Here is a 22,705-nt window from a genome sequence, read left to right as displayed (position 1 = left end):
TTTGATGGGCAATTAGAGACTTGATTGAAAAAATCCAAAACCAATAACCAAACTGAAAAAGACGCGTGGTTGTAGAGACTGAAATTGACCAAATCAGGGCCAAATTGAAGAAAATTAAAAGTTTGATGGTCAATTAAAGGTCTAAATGCACAAATTAGAAACCGAGGACCAAGATAAAAATGAAGCTGAACTTTGGGGATGATGTTAAATTGAGAGGGGTGAAATTGCATGAAATTAAGATTTTTAGAGGAAATTACGGATGCAATTAAAAGCAATTGGAAGAACAAGGAATAAAGTGAAATTTGTCAAATCTTAAATTAAAAACCTTAATTTCTAGGGTTTAACCTAGACAAATCATCATTAGACCACTATTTAGTTTCTTCTTGAGGTTTTGGTTAATCGAGTACGCACATTCAGGTGAATGAATGTAGCATCTCTGACCACCTCTAAGACTGTAACTACCATCATTCAAATGAGAAACACCCCCTCTACAAAGATTAGCTACTCCTATCAAACATTTACATCTCATTTTCTTCAACAAACTCTACAACATCTTGTCCATGATCAGCCATCATTACACTTTTATATTTTTGGTTGATCGAGTTAGCTACAGACCTCCAAATTGAGCAAGAATGGATCCAATAGAAAGGTATGTTTCTCCTCTACCAATTTCAGGTGGTCTCCAATAATGTTTACATCGAAGTTGCTCCAGCGAAGCCTTGACTAAGATACTCATTTGTGCAAAACCACTCAACTTTTTATATGTTCATACTTAAAAATTCTTAGAAGGTTATTATCGAGAGTCATAAATCTTTCATCCAAAATCAGAAGGTGAGGGATGCTTGCCTTTGTCTTTAAACAAAACAAAACCATCAAAACAAATTTGTTACAAAACCACCATCCCAAAATCATTAAATGGCAGGTTCCAGTTGTAAACATTTGTAGAAAACTCTCTCATTTTAAGCAAAGGGCTAAACTTTGATCAATCTATGTTTGAATCCATCAAAAACCCTAGCAAAACCCTATAAATACCCCCTGAAAATGAAAAAAAAAAAAAGACAGAGGAGAAACACAATGTGAAAAGATCCAAGTGTGGAGGTTCAAAAGCCTAACATGGAAAGTCTAACAAGCTTTAGAAGGAAAATATAGTGAAAGGAAAATAAAAAAAGAAAAGAGAAGGAAAACAACAATCCATGGCCAGCAAGCTTGGAGAAGGTATAACCATGTAAAAGTTCAAAGGATAAGTCCATGTGGCCTTTCTATTCACGCTTTCTTAAAGTTTAAATCTTTTTTTAGGTTGCTTGAGCTTATCTTGCATTTTTTTTATTTTATTTTGGTGTTGGAATAATTTGATAGTTTTTAGCATAGTTTATTTTGTTTTTGTTAGTGTTTTAAGCATGTTTTCGAATGCTCAAGCTTTTGTTATGATAGTTTGTTTTAGTTTTAGTTTTGGTCAATAATGTTTTACTGAAGCTAGCACTAAATGATTGATTCTTGATTTTGATGCTTGTTTGATTCAATGTTTTTAGCCTAATAACATGTTGATGATGTATTTGAGGTAGTTTGATTGGTGTTTGAATCTATTTTATAATAAAACAATAAGCTTCTTTTATGTGGGTTAAATATTTGTATTGGTGTGCAAAAATTTTATGTTTTGTGTTAATTTTCAACTTTGATTTTGTTTCAGTTTAAACCTTTGTTTTGGTTTAGTTTTCAGGTCAAACCTTGGTTTTTTATTCGATTCGTGGTTGAACCAGTGTCTTTGGGTCGATTCATTTGGTTTTATTTTGGACCAAGTACTTAAGGTTTTGTTTGGTTGAACATCCTTTTGTTAATGATTTTTTTATCTAAGAGAATGTTTGGCAAACACACCTTTAAATTTATTTTTGCAGTTTTCTAGGGAAAGAAAAGATAATTTTTCAAAAAATGGCCTTAGAGAAATAAATAATAATAAAAAAGATTTTTCTAATTGCATATGGCTCCATCCTTACAAAAACAAATTGCATTTTATTCATTAAAAAAAAAGATAAAAAAACATTAGCATTGTTTTTTTTAGAAAATCTTTTTGTTTTTTTGTTTTTTTGAAATTTACAATAATTCTTAAGGATTTGGTCAATATTTTAATAATTCTAAAATTTTAATTTTTATGAATTAATGGTTAATATTCTGATAAAAATGGTGGACCTACCAGCAGGCTGGTATTTAAGTATCAGAAATTAACTAGAAAATTCTTAGAATTATTTTAGATATTCACTGATTTTAATTTGGAGTATTTTTTTTCATCACAATATACGAGTAATGAAAAACAGTTTTGCCTTTTAGAATAGGTGAACCCTATCAGAGCACTTATATGGATTTTTCCTATAAAAATTTACCTAGGTATGTGAGCCCATAATAAATTTGAAATGTTAGATTTATTCATGAGCTTAAATATTTGTTCTGATCCATAGATGAATCATTAGTTAGGAACCTCATCAACACCTTTAAACCACATCCAGACTACATAATACAACTTACCTCGTGTAAGGTGTGCTAGGGTGCTAATACCTTCTCTAACCACAATCAATCTCTTACCTTGAAATTTTAGATAAGACTAGTCTACTCGAGTCTCCTAGTGACCCTAAATCAAATAACCAGGTGACAATTCCTTGATCCTGATGTTAATATTTATAAAAATAAAATAAAACAACAGTGTATACCATTTTTTTTAATCAAACTAGGTCTTGACCAAGTCAACAAGGTCATACTTGAACCTATCAAATCAATCAGGTTATATTAATTCAACTCTCACACAGTTTAAACCACATGATTTAAGTTGTTTCTTTTTTAAATAACATTATGATAATATTGATATTTATTAACACAAGCCTTTATTAATTTTATTAAACATATGCTTTAGAAAATACTAGATAGAGGGCTCGTGCTGTATTGCAAGCCACCTTAAAAATTTTCAAATGCAAAGAAGGATGCTAAAATGATGCAAGTGTTTATAAAAAAGCAAAACAAAATCTAAGATTCGGGTCATTGACTCGACTGAGGTTTAATAAATTCATCTAATTTAAATAATATGAATAAAAAAACATATCAATAAATAAAATGACAAAAAATCTTAACTACGTAAAAAAAAAAACGACCCAAACCCATCCATGTTTAAGCATGCAAAATCTATGATATGGTTGAGATATCGAGGTAACTCCATCAAAAACAAATTGAATAAAACTATGAATCTCAATTATCAAACAACTCAATGCTCAATGGGAAAACTAGAAAAAAAATTAATGAAAAAAAGATTTAAGTCAACTCGTGTTAACCTTCAAAACTCGTGACTCTGGTCATGAGACCAGGATCAACCCCATAAAAGAGAAACTGTAAAAAAGAACAAATAAAAATTATAAATCAACAAAATGGTTAGGGATAAATTTGAAAAAAATACAATAAAAAAAGGCTCCAAAACAAAAGAAATAGCAATAAAAAAATAGAGACTAAATCTGATATAAAAATAATTTGAAATCAAATGTTGAAGAATTCAATTGAAAAAAAAATCAATTAGAAAAAGAAAAAACAAAAAACAATAAAAAAAACGAGACCAAGTTTGATATAAAAATTAAATGAAATCAAATGATGAGGAGCAAAATCGAAGAAAAAAATCTATATAAAAAAAACATATAGCAATTAAAATAATGACAAATTTGGATACAAAAAACAAATAAAAGAACACTTTTATATTTTGATAAGGAGAAGAGAGAAACAAGAGGGAAAAAAATCATTAGAGCCCAACCACTCCTCCTTCGCCCACTTACACAACATTGTTGGAAAAACAGTGACAATTCGCTTTGAACAGTACCCTGGAAGGTAGTGTTAAGACATAGGATAGCATTGCATGCGCCGCTCACTCACTAGTATGTGGCAACAATTTTTTTTATTACTATCCTCATTGATAAAAAGAGAGAGAGAGAGAGAGAGAGAGAGAGAAACTAAATCACCCCTAACCCAACTTGTTAATTACAGGAAAACCAACCTAAAAAGACACAAATGTCCCTCGACCGTAACTTTTTTATTTTTATTTTTATTTTTAAGGTTTTAAGTCTTTATACTACGCTAAAAAAGTGAAAATACTGAATTAAAATCAACCCTTTAACAAATTTTGTTTTTAAAAATAATAAAATCATTTTACTATGCATTTGAAAGGTGTAAAGATAAAACCATCCCCTATCAATAACACAATGACATTGGTTAATTTTAAAAAACCGAATTACCCCTTAAAGTAAGCCTAAGTTTTTATTGTTAGAAGCTAAAAAGAGTAATTACACTTGGGGATGATAATGGGTATCCGCATGACAAATTTCGTGATATTTATAATCTACTTATTATCCATCAGGTAAGAAATTTAAATATTCATAAATTATCCATCGAGTTTCAAGTATCCAATGAATATTCATTATCTACTATTATTTATTAATTAATAAAAAATAAAATAATTAATATATATTTGAAGTGTGTGTGTGTGTGTATATATATTTATTAAACAATAAATATTATTCATATGTTTTATGCCAATATTAAAGTATATTGTATTAAAAAAATCTAAATATTCTACCAAAATATTTTATGCATTTTTAGTAATAGGTATTTTATGCATTTTTAGTTATATTATGGTGAATTTCAGATTAGATTTAATAATATTCATACCCTACCTCTTATTTATTAAGTTCAAAAAACATTCACTCATTCATGTCTGGTTAGTATTAATCAATTTCAAATTAAATTATCATTCCTATTACACTATTTTAGTGAATAGTGATCTTTGTCTTGTGTCTTATGCTAAAGTAATTTCACCATGACCTTCAATTTTTCTTTCTTAATTAAATTTTTTGCGTCGAAATAAATTTGATCCGAAATGCAATAAAAAGCACAGGACATGTAACTACTAACTAGTATATCTCTGTATATAAACTAGAACCTAAATAACGGGAAGACAAGTCATCAACTAAACACGATGTAATGGCAAAAAATTGGAATTTTCATAGAAGCATACGAAATTGGTAATTACGTAATCAATGATACAAGCGCAACATGTCAAATGGCAGCAGAAGCAACTGAAATCCATGCAATCTGATGGGGAGGGAGAGGCATATACTTACCTATTTTATATATTTATGGTCAACTTCCATGTCCATCATAATTGGGAAAAACATATCAAGCATTTTTTTCAGCGTGCAAGATATTTACAAAGAGACATGATAATAAAAACAATCATGTCAACAGATTCATTTTGCCAAGGAAGCTTTGGGATTGATGCATTTGATGCCCTATGTTGGCAGAGGAACCAATTACGATGTAATTAATTCCCACTTTGAAATCGACTTGTGCAAGCAAGAACGTGCACATGTAGATACATCGTTTCAACCTACAGAAGTATATATCTAAATCACTGACCACGCTTGCCGACATCTAACAGCTTCTTGACGAACAGCCCTCTTTGGATCATCAAGAGCTTTTGATACAGCTTGCAACACCTGAAAATTATGAATTTAGAAATTCAGGCATGGACAATGGAGAAAGAAGCTGCATCGCGAAAGCCTCGTCATAAATTGGTATACAGCAAAGAGGTCAGTGTCATAATTATCATGACTTGCTCCCTCCTGCTAGGAGCATATTAGCTGATGGCTCCACCCACTAAGTTGAGCGGGAAGCTCAAGGATGAAAATTAGAAATAAACCTACTGAATTTGTTCGACTCAAAAGTTTAACAAACCTGGATTCGCATGGGGTAAATCCTTGTGTGAGGCAACTCTGACATGGCAACAAGACATTGAATTGTTGTCTCTCGGACAAGCTGAGAACGTTAGCAGAAGAATCCAAGTATCTTAATTGTGGGTTTTGATAGCAACGATCAGAAATTTATGACAGAAAGGCAGGAAATAAATAAGTAGACAAGATGTTAAAGTAAAAGGCAAACAGACTTTTAATTTGAATTCACATCCAAAAATGCACATTAGGGCACAAATTAGCAGAAAATTAGAATTTCTTTTGAGGAAAGCTGTTACCATCGTATGAGGGTAGGTGACAAACCCAATGAGGTAATTGATGATAATATGAGCATTCTCTATTACGCCTTCTTGTCCTGCATGTGCAAGCATACAAGAGATTATAACCGTAACGGAGACTCAATTTACACATAAATCATAACCTGATAGTCCCTATTTGACAATTTGTGCATAAAAGGAGACAACTTGCATTTTCCACTAGTTGGGAAAACAGTTTTGGTTCATCTTTCATGGATTAAAGACAATATGCAATAACAAGGATTTACAAAGAGAGCTCAAGAAGAATTCCGAATGCTTAACAATAAAGGCCCTTAATGTAAATGCTTTGGGAGCTTAAACGTGATTAATAACTGCTAAACAGTCGATTCTAAGAAGCTTGCAAGTGACTAGTATCCAGATAATCCTTGCAAAGTAAAATGACTCAGAAAAGCATACCTAGTGATATATATGTATGGACCCATATAAGTATATATAAAGAGAGAAAATTTCCAGATTTGCACTAATTAATACATTAATATGGAGAGGAAAAACATGAATTATGTTCAAGTAATTTACAGGAAACACAACCAACAACAGGCCTAAGCATTTATCAAATCTCTTGCTTCAAAATCCCAGCACAGCAATAATTGCACCATGACCCAAGGAAAAACGAACAGTAGTGAAACACATCTTCTTATATACTTTACCAAAGGTCACAAACATAAAAGAGAAGAATCATTCACTAAAGTACCGGTACCACTGCCACACAACCACCATGACATGTACAATCTTACAGGAGTAGCAACTAGGCAGAGAGATCACTCACAAAGCCCCAAGAAGAAATTTTAAGAATTAAGGGCCTGGAAGAATAGTTCAAATTTGAATGGAGTACACATAAATTGATATGCACAACTAAAATGCAGTTAAGGTCAGAGAGTCTCACTTCAATTATTTCCTTTACCAAAGAAAGGGTTAGAAAAATTATACACCCCTTTAAAATTAAAGATAATTATGTTGACATACAGAGAGTCTTACCATTTTTATCTGTCAAAATGCCTGACAGGACTAGCAGAAGGCTGTACATTATATCTTTATCCAAAACATCCTTGCTCAACAACTTTAAGCTATCCAGCACCATTGGAATTAACTGGAAAATGGCATGCTTCAGTTTACTAGTAAGCATGCTTGCTAGATGTGAACCAAATATACTGGAAGACTAAGATATCAAACTAACCTTTTTTGCATCATTCAAGATAACAATCAATGGGGTGCCAATTACAACATTTGCAAAAGCCCGATACAGCATAGATCTGAAATCACAGAACTTGCATTATCAATCAAGAAATGGACCAAACATCCCAAATGAACTTGGTCTATAGACAGTTCTCGAGGATCTGAACTTCTCAAGGAATCAAGATACTGCCCAATCAATCATAACCATCTATTTTGGACCATCATGCTATTACATCAACCATGTCACTTGGGATTCATCTGCAAAACTAACTTCTACTATAACTCATGGATGCTCAAGCAAGAGACCCAGATTTACAGGTTTTATTTGGCTTACTATAGCAGATAATTTTCATCATGGTGTGGGATGTTACAATTTGCAACTGCTCAAATCTTTTCCTTGAAACTTCTTGGACCTCCCAGCAACAGGACTAATCCTTTTTTATTTCCCACTGATGGAGCATGACTAATCTTTTCTATTCTCAATATTTCTAATAAATAACCATAACAAATGGACACCACAGGAAAAACAAGTATGATTTAACAACACCGTATTATTTCTGGCATAAAACAGGCTAAATTCTAACCAAGTCATGACAGCTTTTAAACATATGCATAGATAATAATAAAAATTGCAAAAGTTCCTAGATCAATTTGACTAGCCATGCAGCTGGATGTCTGCAAGTAAAATATCATATGAACCATTTAATAGACAGTTGAATGTAAATTGTAAAATTAGCGGTGTTACTCAAAACTCTTGAAGTGAAACAAAATTAGTGACCAATCCTTGACACGTCATTTTTTCTGGAATGATCTGGCATTTATCTGGAACTTTTTGATGAACCGAGTCAACAAATCAATACTAATAGAACAACAAAATGAAACCAAAAGTATATTAAAGTGGGTTCTGCTTATTAGTTATCAAGAAAAATCCATCAACATCTAAAGGAGTACAGGATCAACAAGAGAAGTGAGGGAAACAAGCAATCTGCAATTAGTTTTGAGAAGTTTACCTTGAGAGTAACGAGTCAGACGGAATTATCAAAGACTGCAGGATGGGCATTATGGTGGAGAAAAATCGTTGCTTATAAAGTGGTCGTATTATTGCATGAAATTTGCGGTTTAAGCAAAGCTCAGAATCACTCATAAGAACCTGAAATGCGTCTGCTGCACATTTCATTGCAGACAGGCGCATATCCCAGTTGCAATTATTTTCTTCCAATGGCAAGGCACCCCTTCTGCCATTTGATTGCAGGCACTCTAAAAAAACTATAGTTATGTCTTTAACCTTTTCGTGTCCACGCATAAGCAAACCTTTCCCAATCCATGCCAACCCAACAATGGAATGAATTTCAAGCAAACCACTGTTTGCAGCACCAAGGCATAAGTTAGTGAGACCTGTCTCACTCCAATAGCCTGTGATACCAGATCTCCCAGCAGAAACATGGTCAGAAGAACTTAAATTTTTACCAAAGATTATATCCATTGCTTCTTCAAAGGTACAACCACCTGAATACTCTGTTCCACTAGTCTTTAGATCCAATTTGTTAACTAGAGAACCTAACGCCTGAGCAGCCGTAACATAGCCCTTAAGGAACACAATCATGAGAAAATGCAGTACTGTTCTTATATTCGGAATGCGTGTTTGAGGATGAAGTGCTATAATTACTGATATAAATAAAGAATGAATCCACTCATCTCTACTGGAAAATTTGTTCGTTTCTTGAGTATCTTCTAACTCTTCTAGTTGAGCTTGAAGAGAGGACAAGGAATCCTTCGTTGATAAGAAAGTGCTGGATGAGAGTACAGTATAAGCTTTATCAATTATTATGTTCTGGCTTTCCACTGAACAAGAAGCAACAGCAAGCTTCATCACTTTCATTGTAGCATCAAGAAGCTCCTGAAGTCAAAAATATTATATGTTAAAGCCATTTCTCAAAGAAAAAGATTTTGCATCTCAAACTAACATCTATCTTCTCTGATGCAAGCCACCACCAGAAATTTCTTTTTAGCACCACTACATATTAAAATGGAAAGTAACATTCCTGAAAGTAGTAGTAATACTCACTTTTTCAAAGATCCCATCAGGAAAGGCCATGCAATTTTCTATTTGGTTCCATATGCTGACAACAAATTGGAGCAAGACTTCCTCGAAAACTTCATATTTCTGAATCCTGAGACCATTCCAAAAAAATCTACATCAACAGGAAAAAGAGAACAGCAAATAACCCCACCCCATTGCTAACTAAACCCCTGTGCAACCCACCCCTTAAAAAAGAAATGAAGTCTCAAAAGGGGAAATATCTTTGCTATAAGCACACAAAAAGGAAAGACGATAGTTAATTGTAGGTAAGTATTCCACCTCCTTACATCAAACGTGCCTCTTATGTGAAAAAGCAACCAACCTCATAATACAATGAATTGATTGAAACAAAAAAGAAAAAAAGAACTACTTATTTAAACGCTTATAACATCTTTCATTTGTAAACTTGCATGCACAAAGGTGCGATGTAATGGGCCATGCCAGTATTGACAAGTGACTAGTAGGAATACTTGTAACAGATTGTAGTTTGAGAGGATACAAACACAGATAATGAATTTAGCAAAAAAGGATAGGGATGGTCAAGGTAGAGATGCTGTACCATGGAAGCAACTCATTTGAATAACATTCCAAAAGATGAATTATGACCTTTGCTGATTTCACATTTCCTTGAACCTATGGAAGCACAACAGAAACTTGTACCATCAGATCTATAGGTCCAGATATGAAAATCAGATTGTAGGGAGGAGAAAACTAAAACTAACAGAAGAACCCGGTGAAATGTCCCCAGTGCTAGAGTAGGCACAATTGTAATGCAATCTATGGAAATCACTCACTGAATTTAGAAGAGACATTTTTTTTCGACATTTAAGCGCACACAAAAAGAAAAAAATAAGACGGTGCATGGGTGTCCAAGTATCATGTTCTTTCAATGGGGACATTCCCTGAGCTCTTATAAAGCGTTTAGAGATTGTTGAACATACGTACATAAACCTCAGCCAGATTGGCACGTATAACTTCTTGCAATCCAGTAACAATTTTCAGCATGTATTGAAGCCCACTTGTGCCAATGTCAGAGATGGCTTCCAGTTGGAGTTGAAATGGTATATCATGATTATCAGATGATATCATTGAAACAATCTTCTGAACAACAATATCCATATAGCTCATTGACTTCTCAGACTCGTTACTACCATGAATAAACAAGCCAATCTGAACCAGTGCCTTCACCGACAGTTTCCACAACAATGTCTTATTGAAATCAACAGTGATAATAGATACAAAGGTCATCAAAATACTTTCACAAGTAGATTTTGATACTAGTAAATAGCCTCCAGGGAATGTAGCTAGAATTTGCAAACCCTTCACTGCACATCAATTACAAAATAGAAAAGCATGCAATCAGAATTGTTTATGTTTGAGTTCCTGTAACTGGTCAACAAATTATGCTGAGAGTCCAAACAGCAACTAATGGAAGGAAAAGGCTGATCGGTGCTTCATCTAGGAACATATATCAGAGTTATATTCCTTGACAACTAATGGGAGGCAAAGACTGAAAACAACTATTTTTCTTAAAACCTCAATGGTGCTTTAGTTTTAGCACCATATATCAGACTTATATTCCTTGATTTATAATACCACTGCATATGTTTCCAGGAGTTGTAATATGTCCACATTTACATCTCATAAAACCCAAAAAAAAAAGTACGTTTTCTATTTGTTTCCAGCACAGGTACTGCAAGCATGTTTTCCTTCCTGGAAATGGCAGGCTATTGATGGTGGGTGGCACATTGGACACATGATGCATGTCCAGGTGCATCAGGCAGACCCAAGAGTGGGGAAAATCTTCCTACTCTAAAACTAGGTTTGGATATCAAAATCAAATAGGAAAACGAGAGTTACATAATATGTGGCGATAAGAAACTACATTCTCTTGTTCACGGACAGAAAGGGTTCCTTTCTTCTTGATTTTTATAAAATCCAAAGGGAAACCAACTCTTACAAAATAAATCCCAAAGTTCACACTTTTGAACTCACCCATGGTACAGAATGTGTTCAGGCACTAAAACAAGTCAGCAATAGGAAGATTTTGGGATCAAATATAATTTACATTAGAACTCTCAGGTCCAACTCCTTGTACCCAGATCTAGGTAACCTAAATGTCAGATCTCCATTGGTTCTGAACCTAGAATCAATTACTCGAGTTGGTAGACAACCCAAGGCAAGCTTATTGAGAAATATCCAAAAACGTGCAATTTAAAATAGAAAAAGAAATGGGAACAATGACCACCTCAATAGCACTGCAAACCAAAGCATTTACCTCCAAGATACACATCCGCGTCATGAGCAGGCTTGTCTGTACTTGTTGCCAGGGTTGAACTGAAAATCTTGCTTAAAGAGGTAGAAAATCTCTGAAGCAAGCAGCACCATGTCTCATTTGCAGAAACACATTGTGATGCAAGATCACCGGAACTGATGACCAAATCTCTGCATGCTCCAAGAAGTTCAACACAGAGATAAAGAGATCCGTGATTAGGTCTTTTGGAGATTATGCAGTCATCATTAAAAGAGCAAGTCCCAGATCCATTCACAACTGGAAGCCCCATGCTCTCCATCAAGCAGGAGAAGAAATATTGAAAAATTCTACTGCAGGAAGCAACAGATGCCTTCACAGAAACATAAAGGATACGACCGACTGAATACAGTTTCTGTGTGCTTTGCAAGGGAATTTCATTGTAACTCTGGCAGCCAGTGATGGAATTCAAAACCATATTTATTTCTTCATCACCAACAATCATACTTGAGAACAAATCATTATTTTGGATAACAACCTTTTCCAGTAGAGCCAGTGCTTCAGCTGCTATTTCATTCTCCTGACAGCCTAGACCACCTAGGGATTCTGGGGTAAAGGATAACACAAATGATTGTCCTGAAGTAAATATTACATCTTTCAGTGAAGACCAAATAGCTCCAGCATGTTTTGCGATTCTTTCTGCTCCATACTTTGATGTGCAATAGCTAAGGTACTTTAAAGAATCAACCTGGAAACACATAAACAGAATACATATTTATGCATTCTACAGATTTCAAAAACAAGTACCTTTTTGGAAAGTTATGGAGAAGTAAGAATTGGAGTTTATTATTCAAATATTATTTTAAAACACAAAACTCCAAATCTTGATTTGCAGTTTTCCAAGTTTATATTGGGTTTACGAGAGCACTATCAAAGTTGTTTTCAACATTTCCCTCATAAAAACCAACCTTATTTGCTCGTGTTTACCACATGGAAAACAAAGAAATATCAACAAGGCTTTCGTTTATATTTTTTTTCCTTTTTTCCCAAAGGACCCTCCACATTATGAATCAACTTTGTGCCTGCTGTTTAATATTTTACAATTTGAAAAAGTTTTCTATTTTAACAAAATGAAAACATTTTCTAGTTTTGCATTGAAAAGGAAAAACAGAAGATGGAGATGGAAAATCACGTATTTTGACTAAGCAGTGGACCTTAACATTCCAAAATCATGTTCAGCTAGCATACGAGTAAGCCTATCTGCATAATCATCAATTGCTAAAATCTAGCTTAAGTTAAACAGAACTGACCTTCGCGGATGATAGGGAGGAAGAAAGTTTCTCAAGAAGCAACGGAATGACAGATGGCTCGAAAAGAGGCGAGGATGAGAATGCAAGCTGTAAAAAAAAGAGTAGAAAATATAGTCAAGAAAGGTCGCTCTTTCAACATGATCTCTGGCAGTTTATACAATATTTAAAGTAAAAAAAAAAAACCCAAAGCAATAAACCTGATGAAACATCATAGCAAAGTAGGATGGAAATTATATGCAAACTTTTACCACGTTCGTTTGTGGGAGCTCTCTCACCTAATTAAAAGTTTCAAGTGGCAAATTACATCTGTTTAAACCACACTTCCAAGGAATATATCACTTGGTTTCACCTTGTTATCAGAAAACATATCTTCCAAATGGAAGGAATTCAGCTCCCTTCCAGGATATGGTTTTATTTCCCTTTCGCAATTAGACAAACTCCTTTCGGCAATAGTCCAACAGCCAAAAGCATCAACAGGCATCCTCTATGACCCCCACCATTTGCTATTTTTGTTCTCATCGTTGTATAATTAACTTTCATAGGACATGTAAGATTTGCATTATTTGAGCATGAAAGCATGTTCTTAGATAATTTCTTGTATGTTGTTAGTTTTAAGATGATCCATTTATTTTAATCTTACTATTGTCATATTTTAAGAATCGAAAGTTGAAACCCCCCCCCCCCCCCCCCCAAGACACCAAAAACAAATTCCTTCAAATTCATAAACACATGCACTTTACATCATTGGCAAAATGATTTCCACAAACCTTGTCTAGGACATGCAACTCTAGCATATAACTATCCTTCCAAAGGCAGAGAACAACATAAACATTAGTAAGTTATTTCTACTACTCCCAGAAATTTCTATGAACAGCAATTTTGACCTGCAACATCTTCTAAGAACCTGAAGAGATTGTATACACAATCAGGGAAGGAGATATCCTCTGTTGAGTAAGAAGCTAAAAGTAGTGACATTAGGGCCTCTGATCCTGCTATCCAACAGCTAAAGAGACTCCTACCAGAGGCCAAGAAATAGAAGTCCGCAGTGTGGCACAGACAACAAAAGAAGAAAAATTAAAGTGTATTTGTAGTCAATGGTATTTATCTAATTTCAGATTTTCTGGAAAATCTGGACAATTATTTAAGTCTAGGTTTTATTTTACATTCAGTATTCTACCAGTTCTAAAGTAACTAGCTTTATTAGGTTTTTCCTTTTCTAAATAGACTTAGTATTTTCTTATCTAGAATAATAAGTGTCTTGTTGGGCTTGGAGAGCAACTCTATATAAAGGTTATGTAATGTTCAATTTTTTAATTAAAGTTTAAGATTAAATTTTCAGCAATTTGCTTTTGATTGTGCGATTCAATTTTCCCTTAGGTGTGACTGCTAAGAATCCCAGGTGTGAAGCTTTGTTTTTTCTATCCTAAAGGTGTGACTCCTAGAAACCTTGTTAGTCTGACTATCACTTTCCACAATTTCCAGCAAGCAAATCCCATCAATCTAATCTTAAAGCACTCATTAAATTCCCTAAACAAACTCTCACACATACCTAGTCAACCCTAAAACAATTACCAATCAAAGGTTCAGCCTAAAATCTCCTAAAACCCTGTAAACTGCACTGTTCACAGCACCAAACATCTCCTGAAACTCGTCCAGAACAGCCCCCAAACTTGTCCTGCATCACAATGTGGCTAAGAGAACTATTATGCCTCAGAAGAGTATGGTCATCAAAATATCCATAAACTCTGCTCCTTCCAAATAGTCTATTCAGCTGCAAGTGCAGCAAATCTCGATACAATCTACACAGTGCCTTTTCACTACAAAATGCTATCCAAACTCAACCATGAAATGTCCAAGAAAACTGGGCAAGGAGTGACCACCATATATTTGATACGAATAAAGCTTAATTGAGTAATATGAGCCTGCCAAATATTTACTTTCTTATGCTCTTGCAGGCTTGCACCAAAGCACAGTATCATTACCAACAATGGAATTGATGATAGAGATTTAACAGAAAATAAAAAAACCAGCTTTACCTTGCAGCCAATAAAATATAAGATTTACTTCCAGAGCAATATAGCTAGGAAAATTTTAAGAGAGAAAAAATCTACTACAAGCCAGAAAGCTTTAACAGGACAGCAGTAGATACCATTAATGCCCTTGAAAGATCATCCCTTTTCACCTGAACATCCTCTTCAGCTTTGGGCTGGAAATGCAAAGAAATAAAATAATGCATATCAGAAATCAATAAATGCAGAACCATATTAATATAAAGAATGAGTAACAGAATAAGATCAAATTCATTTCACATTCACAAGTAGAGCAACAGGAAAGGGCATTTAATAATACAACTTAAGATTCTGCATCAAGGCTCTTAAGTTATTGATGATTCCAAAACACCAAAAACAAAATCCAAAATTGAAGTTTCTTATTTTCTTTCATAAATTTACACTCAGGAAACCTCCTCCACTGCACCCAACATGGGCTCAAATCTGTCATTATCCCAAAAAGGCCACTGACACTTTGCTTTATCTGTTAACCCATGCCAGTGCCCATAATGAAATGAACCCCATGAGCTACATTACTTCCTTTCCCCGCTGGTTATGCTTATGGATTTATATCGAACACAGTTTCAGAATACCCTGTTCTCCACAAATTTCCAGAAACTAATTCCACTTTCAAATTATCCCAAAGTTTGATGGACAACAGACCTTAACACAGTAGTATGACTCAAATTGATGTTTTCGTTATAAACATCTGATAAGTTTCATTGTTTAACTTAACTTCTGCAATAACTGCAATTGAACCAAAAGCGAAAGTTAAATATCTGGCAATCAATTGTCAAGTGTTTCAAGCATTTCCAGCTTCCAAAAGTTTTCACGACTTGATTCCAAAGGATCTAAAATGCCATGCAAGTTGACTGAATTCCCTGCTCCTAGTTTCCCTTCTCACTGTATAGCAAATCTCTTGTTATTTATAATTTTTTTTTTTTTTTGGGTTCAGTGGCAAGCAGTAGTCCTCCCTCACAGAACACAACCTCCTCCCCAACAAATTATAGTGCAGTTGAATTGAGAAAATTTTACCAACTATGGCAGTACTTTGTAGGCATCTTAAAGCTTAAACATCAATATCCTTTCCAAGTTGATTTATTATTAACAAGAGATGGGTTTTTTTTCTTTTTTGAAAACTTGACCATCAAATTCATAGACATATAGAAATACATGTTAGACTTTAGCATAATTCAAAGTGTTGGTAAGAAATAGTAGTTGAACTGCTGAAGCTATTAGATATTCTTGTTGTGGTGCAGGAACCAGATGATAAAGCAATCACATTCTACAATTTTATTTTATTTTTGAAAGTGTCTTAAGACCAGCATTGGTTACTGATGGAAACAACATGAATTAGAGATCATATCCAAATAAAACCATGCTTAGCATCGTTACAAGATTTAGAACTATGATCTTATGCATCAACATAACCTTATTGGCAAATGTATGATTGACTGCAAGTAAAATGGGAGTACTCACAAACACTAACATTTGGCTGAACCAAAAACTAATAAAATATCCAATACAGCAAATAACTACTACAGGCATCTCATCCATCACTAAGAGAACAAGTATGGCTACATAAGAAAAGATGAAGGCACTTTCTACAAATCTAATACATGAGGCCTCTGAAACCTCTCAAAATAAAGATTCTGTGTCATGAAAAAAAAAAGTTGTCGAGGTAGACAATAGACCAGAGAATTTAACTAGATGGTAAACTCCCTATACTTCAAGCGGTCACTTAAGCACCCCCATGTAAAGAAAAAAGAGTTTACGACATCCAAGTAAAACAAAAAATAAGCCTAAGACATGCATCACTTGTCATTTAAAAGGCAAGGTTCAAAAACGCTCCTTGAATATCATGTATATACATGTAGACACAATGCAAAACCTGAGACTCTTAATAAGGCAGCTGCAGGAAGGGAAAAAAAAACTAGATAAGTGAAAAGCAATCATATCCAGACAACTGGTCCATACAAAAGAGTGATTGGTATATGAAGCTTACATGTGTAAAATGAATGGGAAAGTAACTGCTCAAAATGCCAAATAGATCGCTAGCAAAACTTTCTATGGGACCACAAGGATCAGGAAACACTTGCACTAGAACCTCCATGATGTGAAATGCTAGCATTAGGCATTGAGGATCCTTTTCTCCATCAATAGCTTCACAAATTCCATAAATAAGATCATCACCCTAGAATCACAATCAACAATGTGATCATATCAAAACATGAAAAGTACAAGACATTGTAAAAAACAAAATCAATTACAACACTAGGTGACAGACACCAGGTGGTGTTTGTATGTGCTTGTAGGTATGAATTTATAGAGACCTATCCCTCAGCACTTTTGCACAAAGTTGGTGCTATCAAGACTAACTTTGTGTTTGCAAACATAAGGTTTTCGTAATTGCATAAAGATGGCTACTGACCAGTAGCTTAAAAGATTTTGATAGAGCTAGAAACAACTCAAGTAAGCTAACATTTAGGATAATACGAGGATCTACTCTGCCAATCATATTTTAATTGACAACATACCCAAAATTTCAAATAAATATCGTTCAATAAGATCAGTGGGTTGCATCTATAGTGTTAATGTATGGATCATAATAACTATGAATTTCACAGGTACAACTAACATTGATTTAAGCAAGCAAATGGATTCCATGGTTATGTTTCATCATGAGCAATATCCTAAATAACCTTGTGCTGCTTATATAAAAATCATTTTGAACCCAGCAAAACCCTTGTTCAGCTTCTCATATTTTTCTACATCATAGAAAAAGTTATTCCCAGTTACAACTACATCAAAATAGGTCGTAAGAGGGGAAATGGGAGACAATACTACTCTTCAACTCTTTCATGAAACAGGTCATGGGACAAAAACCTGAAGTAGACATTTTCCCAGAACATCACCATTCCACCAAGCAACAACCACTGATAAATAACAATGACAAAAGGCCATTGTTCGGGAGACAAAATTTGGCATCTCCCCTATTACACAATTTTTTGTTTCATTGCACAATTAAGATACAAGCTTGAACCTAGTTCCGAGTTTGGCTGAGGTTGAATCCACTTTTATTCTTTCTCTTTTCTAACTTTTTCGAGTCATTCACTTGAAACTGGAAAGTATGAGTTAAGGGAAAGTGAGACTGAAGAGATACCAGAGAAGCAACAGCGTGGGGATAGTATTCTAGCAGACATTCCATAAGTTCAAAGCAAAGCTGCAAGAAGAATTTAATGGTAAGTTCTAAAGTTGAAATTTCACAAAGAAATTACTAAAAAAATTGGAGAGAAAAAACCAGGGTGCAAAGTTAATCCAGACAGAAAGCTGTTGTAACTTCTGGAAGAGTTGGAATTAGAATTACATGTGTAGACAATCCTACCTTCCTGTCATGTTGTCCTAAAGACTGAACCTGCAAGTTTTGCAAAAAAGACTCTGCAACTCCTTTAGCATCACTGCTAGTGACCATACCACCACTTTTCCTTTTCACCAATGCCAAACAACCAACAAGTGCACCACGTAAAGCTCTCCAATCTGCCTGATATAAGGATAATATCATCTTTATAATTTTGATGCAATATAATAAAGAATATAGCTAATCACTACCTGGCCAAAATAAAAAGAATGAAAAAAGGATTAGATTGTTGAAACCCATACTAATCAGCACTCATAGTAATGAGCGTGAGCATGGACCATCAAATAGGTTTCAAAGTCTAATCTGGACTTTATGGATGAAAAGAGAAGCGAGACCATAACAAAGAATGCAATAACAGGACCTAAATATATGGCAAGGACATAGTAAGTAAAATAAACCACCAATTCAGCATTTCATAACCTCCTAAAGACCTGGTAATCACTACAATTTAGAAAACTGTAGTCTATAACTGAGCTTTAAAGCCCATTACATAGGGATGACTCTAGCATCCACTCTATCTATTGATATAAAGCTATTTTAAGGAAGTGTAGTACAGTTACCTACAGTACTCTTCCATTAGTAACTCAACTCAAACGCTACTTTACCTTCAGCCAGAAGGAAATTCAATCCTCCTAACCAGAAGAAAGAAGGGAAAACTCCTAGCTTAAGAGCTCAAAGCTGTGGACTGCCCAGCTTTCCTTCTAGCCAATGTCATTTCAAGCTTCCCCCTTTTCTGAAAAAGTGTGGTTCTTACAATCCCGGCTTTTGAGTGCGTACCCAGAGCATATACCAAATTGGATCTATTCTTTCTATTCATATGTGTACCATAATTGAATCCTTGTAAGGAAACGATGATTGAGTTCTCTCTAGAATTGTAATCAGTAACCATACCAGCATAAACAAATATTCCTAAAAAAAATAAATGACTAAAAGGATTTTGTATTGCACCAATAATCCAGCATTTGTGCTTGCAGACATCTTTCACTGGAATGACTCCATCCTTACCACATTGAAACTCAAAGAAAGGCTTCAAAGTAAAACCAAGACTCATCAGGAAGGAGAATCTAAACATAGAAAAAAAGAGTCCAACAAAACCTATCCAACTTTATAGGAGGAACACGGAACCAATCACATGGCAACATAGGTAAGAATGTTTCCAGAATAAGTAAACCTTAGAAATACTTCATTTGACTTGTTCATTAAATGTGCATAATCTCATGTATTCTCTAATGGATTCCCAGATCACCAGTCAAGTGTATTGAGATCAAAATTACAATGGACAAGACTTTGTGCAATATAGTGGAACCAAGAAGAAATTTCTTCATGCATAGTATCAAAGGTGTGCAGCTAATTTTACAGGGTAAAATGAAACAAAACAGCAGATAAGCCATAAACACCAGAAACACCTAAATAACATAAAGTTAAATTATTATATATTGCAGCCTCTTCCATGTGATAAGCCATAAACACCAGAAACACCTAAATAACATAAAGTTAAATTATTATATATTGCAGCCTCTTCCATGTACATGTATATGCATTGCAAAATGACAAACTCACCAGTCGCTCTTTGAAGAAAGACATCAAGCTATGAATAGTAGCAGCATCCAGCGGCTTTGATGAAAGACATTTAAGTGCTTCTCCAAGCAGAAGGACGCCTGATACAGTTAAAAAAAAAATTTCCAAGAGCTTCTCAGAGTATGGTGTTTCAAAAAAAAATTAAATAAATAAACAAGAGGATAGCAAAATTTTTACCAGCATGCTTGAATTAGTTTAAAATTACCTATCGAAAAACAATCACAAAATGTTTACCCCATAATGCCGTAAACATGCTCCAAAATGAAAAAATTGTCCCCACATTATAACCATATACCATATAATTTGCTTAAGAACCATTTTTCAGAAAGGATTGGTACTCATCATTTATTTGCACATTAATCAACATAAGCAAACATAAAGTATTACAGTAACAAAAAGTACCTCGTGCACGGATTATGCTATCTGTTGTAGTCAGATACATCTCCATCTCCCTAACCTAAGCATAGCACAAGCATCAATACAATAGTTCACCGAACGACCATAACTAAGAAAAACATTGTAAGAAAAAAAAAAGTGAATTATACCAGTGATGATATAGTTACTACATCATTCTTCACGAAGGAAACTATTGCATCCAAACTTGCAGCCTGCACTTAAGACACAAATTATTAATTAAATACATTACAAACAAAACCAAAACTATTCTAAATTTGGAAAAATATCTGATTTTTTTTTGTTTTTTACATTTTGTTTTTTAAATATTCAACAATAATTGAGAAATTAAGCTTTCTATGAATATATGGTGCAGCCAGTTGAAGAGTTTAAAAGGCTAAAAAATGAAGAGGTAAAAGTTCAAAACTGAGGAGCTTGTGCGGTTAAGAGTAGAGGAGGCCTTGAACCTGCTGAGTAGAGGAGCATGATGAGTCAACAAAAGATTCAATATGCTGAGTCAGCTGACTCGGTTCTGCCATTGTTTGTGAGTGGAGAGAATTTTAGGGTTTTGGGAGCTAACAGAAAAGAAAAGAGGTTTATACCGTTTTGGTGAGTTTGAAGGAGCGACTGAGCGTTTCATTATATCACTGTTTGGCATTGCATTTTAATCATATTTTAAAAAAAAATTGAAATTTTATTTTAATTTTAAATTAATTTTTTATATATTTTTAGATAATTTTAATATATTAATATTTAAAATATATATTATTTTAATATATTTCAAAGTAAAAAAAATTTTAAAAAAACAATATTTTTCACACTTCTAAACAAATTCTAATTAAAAAAGTTTAACAATATTTTTTTATAAGTTTTATTTATATTTTTTTTTAAGTTCGTTATTTTTCCATCAAGCTCTGTTACAATAAATATAACATATATATATATATATATATAATCTTATTATTTAAAAATTCAAGTTATTAAATAGAATTTTAAAATATAATTTATATAATTTTATAATATATTTAAAAAAAATTATTTAAACTTAAAATTTACACGAATTCACACGATTTTATACTTATTTAATTCTAATTAAAAAAAGTTTCATAATATTTTTCTATAAATTTTATCTATATTTTTTTAAGTTCTTTATTTTCCCGTCAAGCTCTGTTACAATAAATGTCACAAGATAATACATATATATATATACACACACACCTTATCATTTAAAAATTCAAGTTATTAAATAGAATTTCAAAATATAATTTATATAATTTTATAATTTATTTTCTTTAAAAAAATTATTTAAATTTAAAATTTGCACGAATTCACACGATTTTATACTTATTTTTTATTAAATAAAATAAGGATGGTCCACCCTACAGATTTAATGATATAGTCAAAAAATATTTATCCTCTTAATATTTTTTTATAATTTAAAAAATTTGCTCAATCCATAGCAAAGACCAATTTAATGGACTAGTTTAAAATAAATTAAGTCCTTAAGAAATTAATTATCTCTTTTATTTTATTTTTTTCACCGACAAGTCATGACAATGTTTTGACATTCAACCCAAATTTAACGAGAGTAACATCTAAAATCACTTATATAATAGTCCAATTTAATTAACAAGTCAAGATTGTAATGGGGTGTGGTTGTGGTTGCTTTTTAAAATATTTTTCATTTAGAAATGTATCAAAATAATGTTTTTTTTATTTTTTAAAAATCATTTTTAAAATCAATGCATCAAAATGATCTAAAAATACCAAAAAAATATTAATTTGAAGCAAATAAAAAAAATAAAAAAATTTTATTTTTTTTCAAAAACACTTTTAAAACGCAAAAACAAACAGGCCTAACTAATCTTAAATAGTTTTAGGATGCCAACAATGAATTGGTATGGTAGTAAGTGAACTCCTCATAGAACACTCATCCATATCGTAGTTTGCAGTTTGTAATGTATATGCGTCTCCACACATAATCCAAGCTATCCTAAAAAATACCTTAAGCTTCAGCCTTAATATAAGTGTAACGGGGTTAAGCTTCAGCCCTAATATACTTAATAAGTATAGTGTGATGATGTAGACACAATATTTTCTATCGAAGAGTGTAGAATAGTCTATTAATTTTCTATTTTATCTAAAAAAACAACAAAAAAGTCATAAGATAAAAAATTTCAAGAAAGAAGTTTATAAAGCAATGCAACAGTATTAAGATTGGGAATGGGAGAGTTGTTAATTGGTATAAAATAAGAAGAGAAAAAAAAACTAAAGCTGAAGGCAAAATCACCATGGCCATAGACACATTTACAATTCGCTATAATAGTAAAATATATCTATGACCTTCCCAAAAACATTTGATTGCCTAC

General features: G+C 33.2%; 1 protein-coding gene across 6 annotated transcripts; it reads right to left on the bottom strand.

Annotated features, from left to right (window-relative positions):
• Nucleotides 1-4,999: 4,999 nt before the first annotated feature.
• Nucleotides 5,000-20,973, bottom strand: LOC18096825 (MMS19 nucleotide excision repair protein homolog). 6 transcript variants are annotated; one of them, XM_024597758.2, is made up of 19 exons: nt 20,804-20,973; nt 20,489-20,551; nt 20,346-20,400; nt 19,926-20,023; nt 18,333-18,488; nt 18,111-18,170; nt 16,953-17,141; nt 15,049-15,105; nt 12,900-12,986; nt 11,617-12,337; nt 10,284-10,663; nt 9,898-9,971; nt 9,324-9,429; nt 8,269-9,155; nt 7,260-7,335; nt 7,061-7,172; nt 6,047-6,123; nt 5,755-5,835; nt 5,000-5,516 (listed from the first exon to the last, which is right to left on the bottom strand). In XM_024597758.2, exons 1-19 carry the CDS (start codon nt 20,873-20,875, stop codon nt 5,424-5,426), a joined length of 3,444 nt encoding a protein of 1,147 aa, XP_024453526.2. In that variant the 5' UTR covers nt 20,876-20,973; the 3' UTR covers nt 5,000-5,423. The 6 variants fall into 6 exon arrangements, with proteins under 6 accessions (XP_024453526.2, XP_024453528.2, XP_024453531.2 ...); XM_024597760.2 differs by lacking the exons at nt 20,489-20,551; nt 20,804-20,973 and having other exon boundaries at nt 18,333-18,484; nt 20,346-20,388; XM_024597763.2 differs by lacking the exons at nt 20,489-20,551; nt 20,804-20,973 and having other exon boundaries at nt 16,953-17,110; nt 18,333-18,484; nt 20,346-20,388.
• Between the last annotated feature and the right edge of the window lie 1,732 nt (nt 20,974-22,705).

Source organism: Populus trichocarpa, chromosome 3 (assembly GCF_000002775.5).
Source record: "Populus trichocarpa isolate Nisqually-1 chromosome 3, P.trichocarpa_v4.1, whole genome shotgun sequence".
Classification (NCBI taxonomy): domain Eukaryota; kingdom Viridiplantae; phylum Streptophyta; class Magnoliopsida; order Malpighiales; family Salicaceae; genus Populus; species Populus trichocarpa.
This window is presented reverse-complemented; position numbering and strand designations above follow the sequence as displayed.

Excerpts from the sequence above, each read along its gene's own strand:
- LOC18096825 (XM_024597758.2), bottom strand. The coding sequence starts at position 20,875 with ATGGCAGAACCGAGTCAGCTGACTCAGCATATTGAATCTTTTGTTGAC. Across the intron at positions 20,024-20,345 it reads TAGCATAATCCGTGCACGAG|GCGTCCTTCTGCTTGGAGAA; the intron begins GTACTTTTTGTT and ends TAACTGTATCAG. Across the intron at positions 9,972-10,283 it reads CCAATCTGGCTGAGGTTTAT|GTTCAAGGAAATGTGAAATC; the intron begins GTACGTATGTTC and ends GTGCTTCCATAG.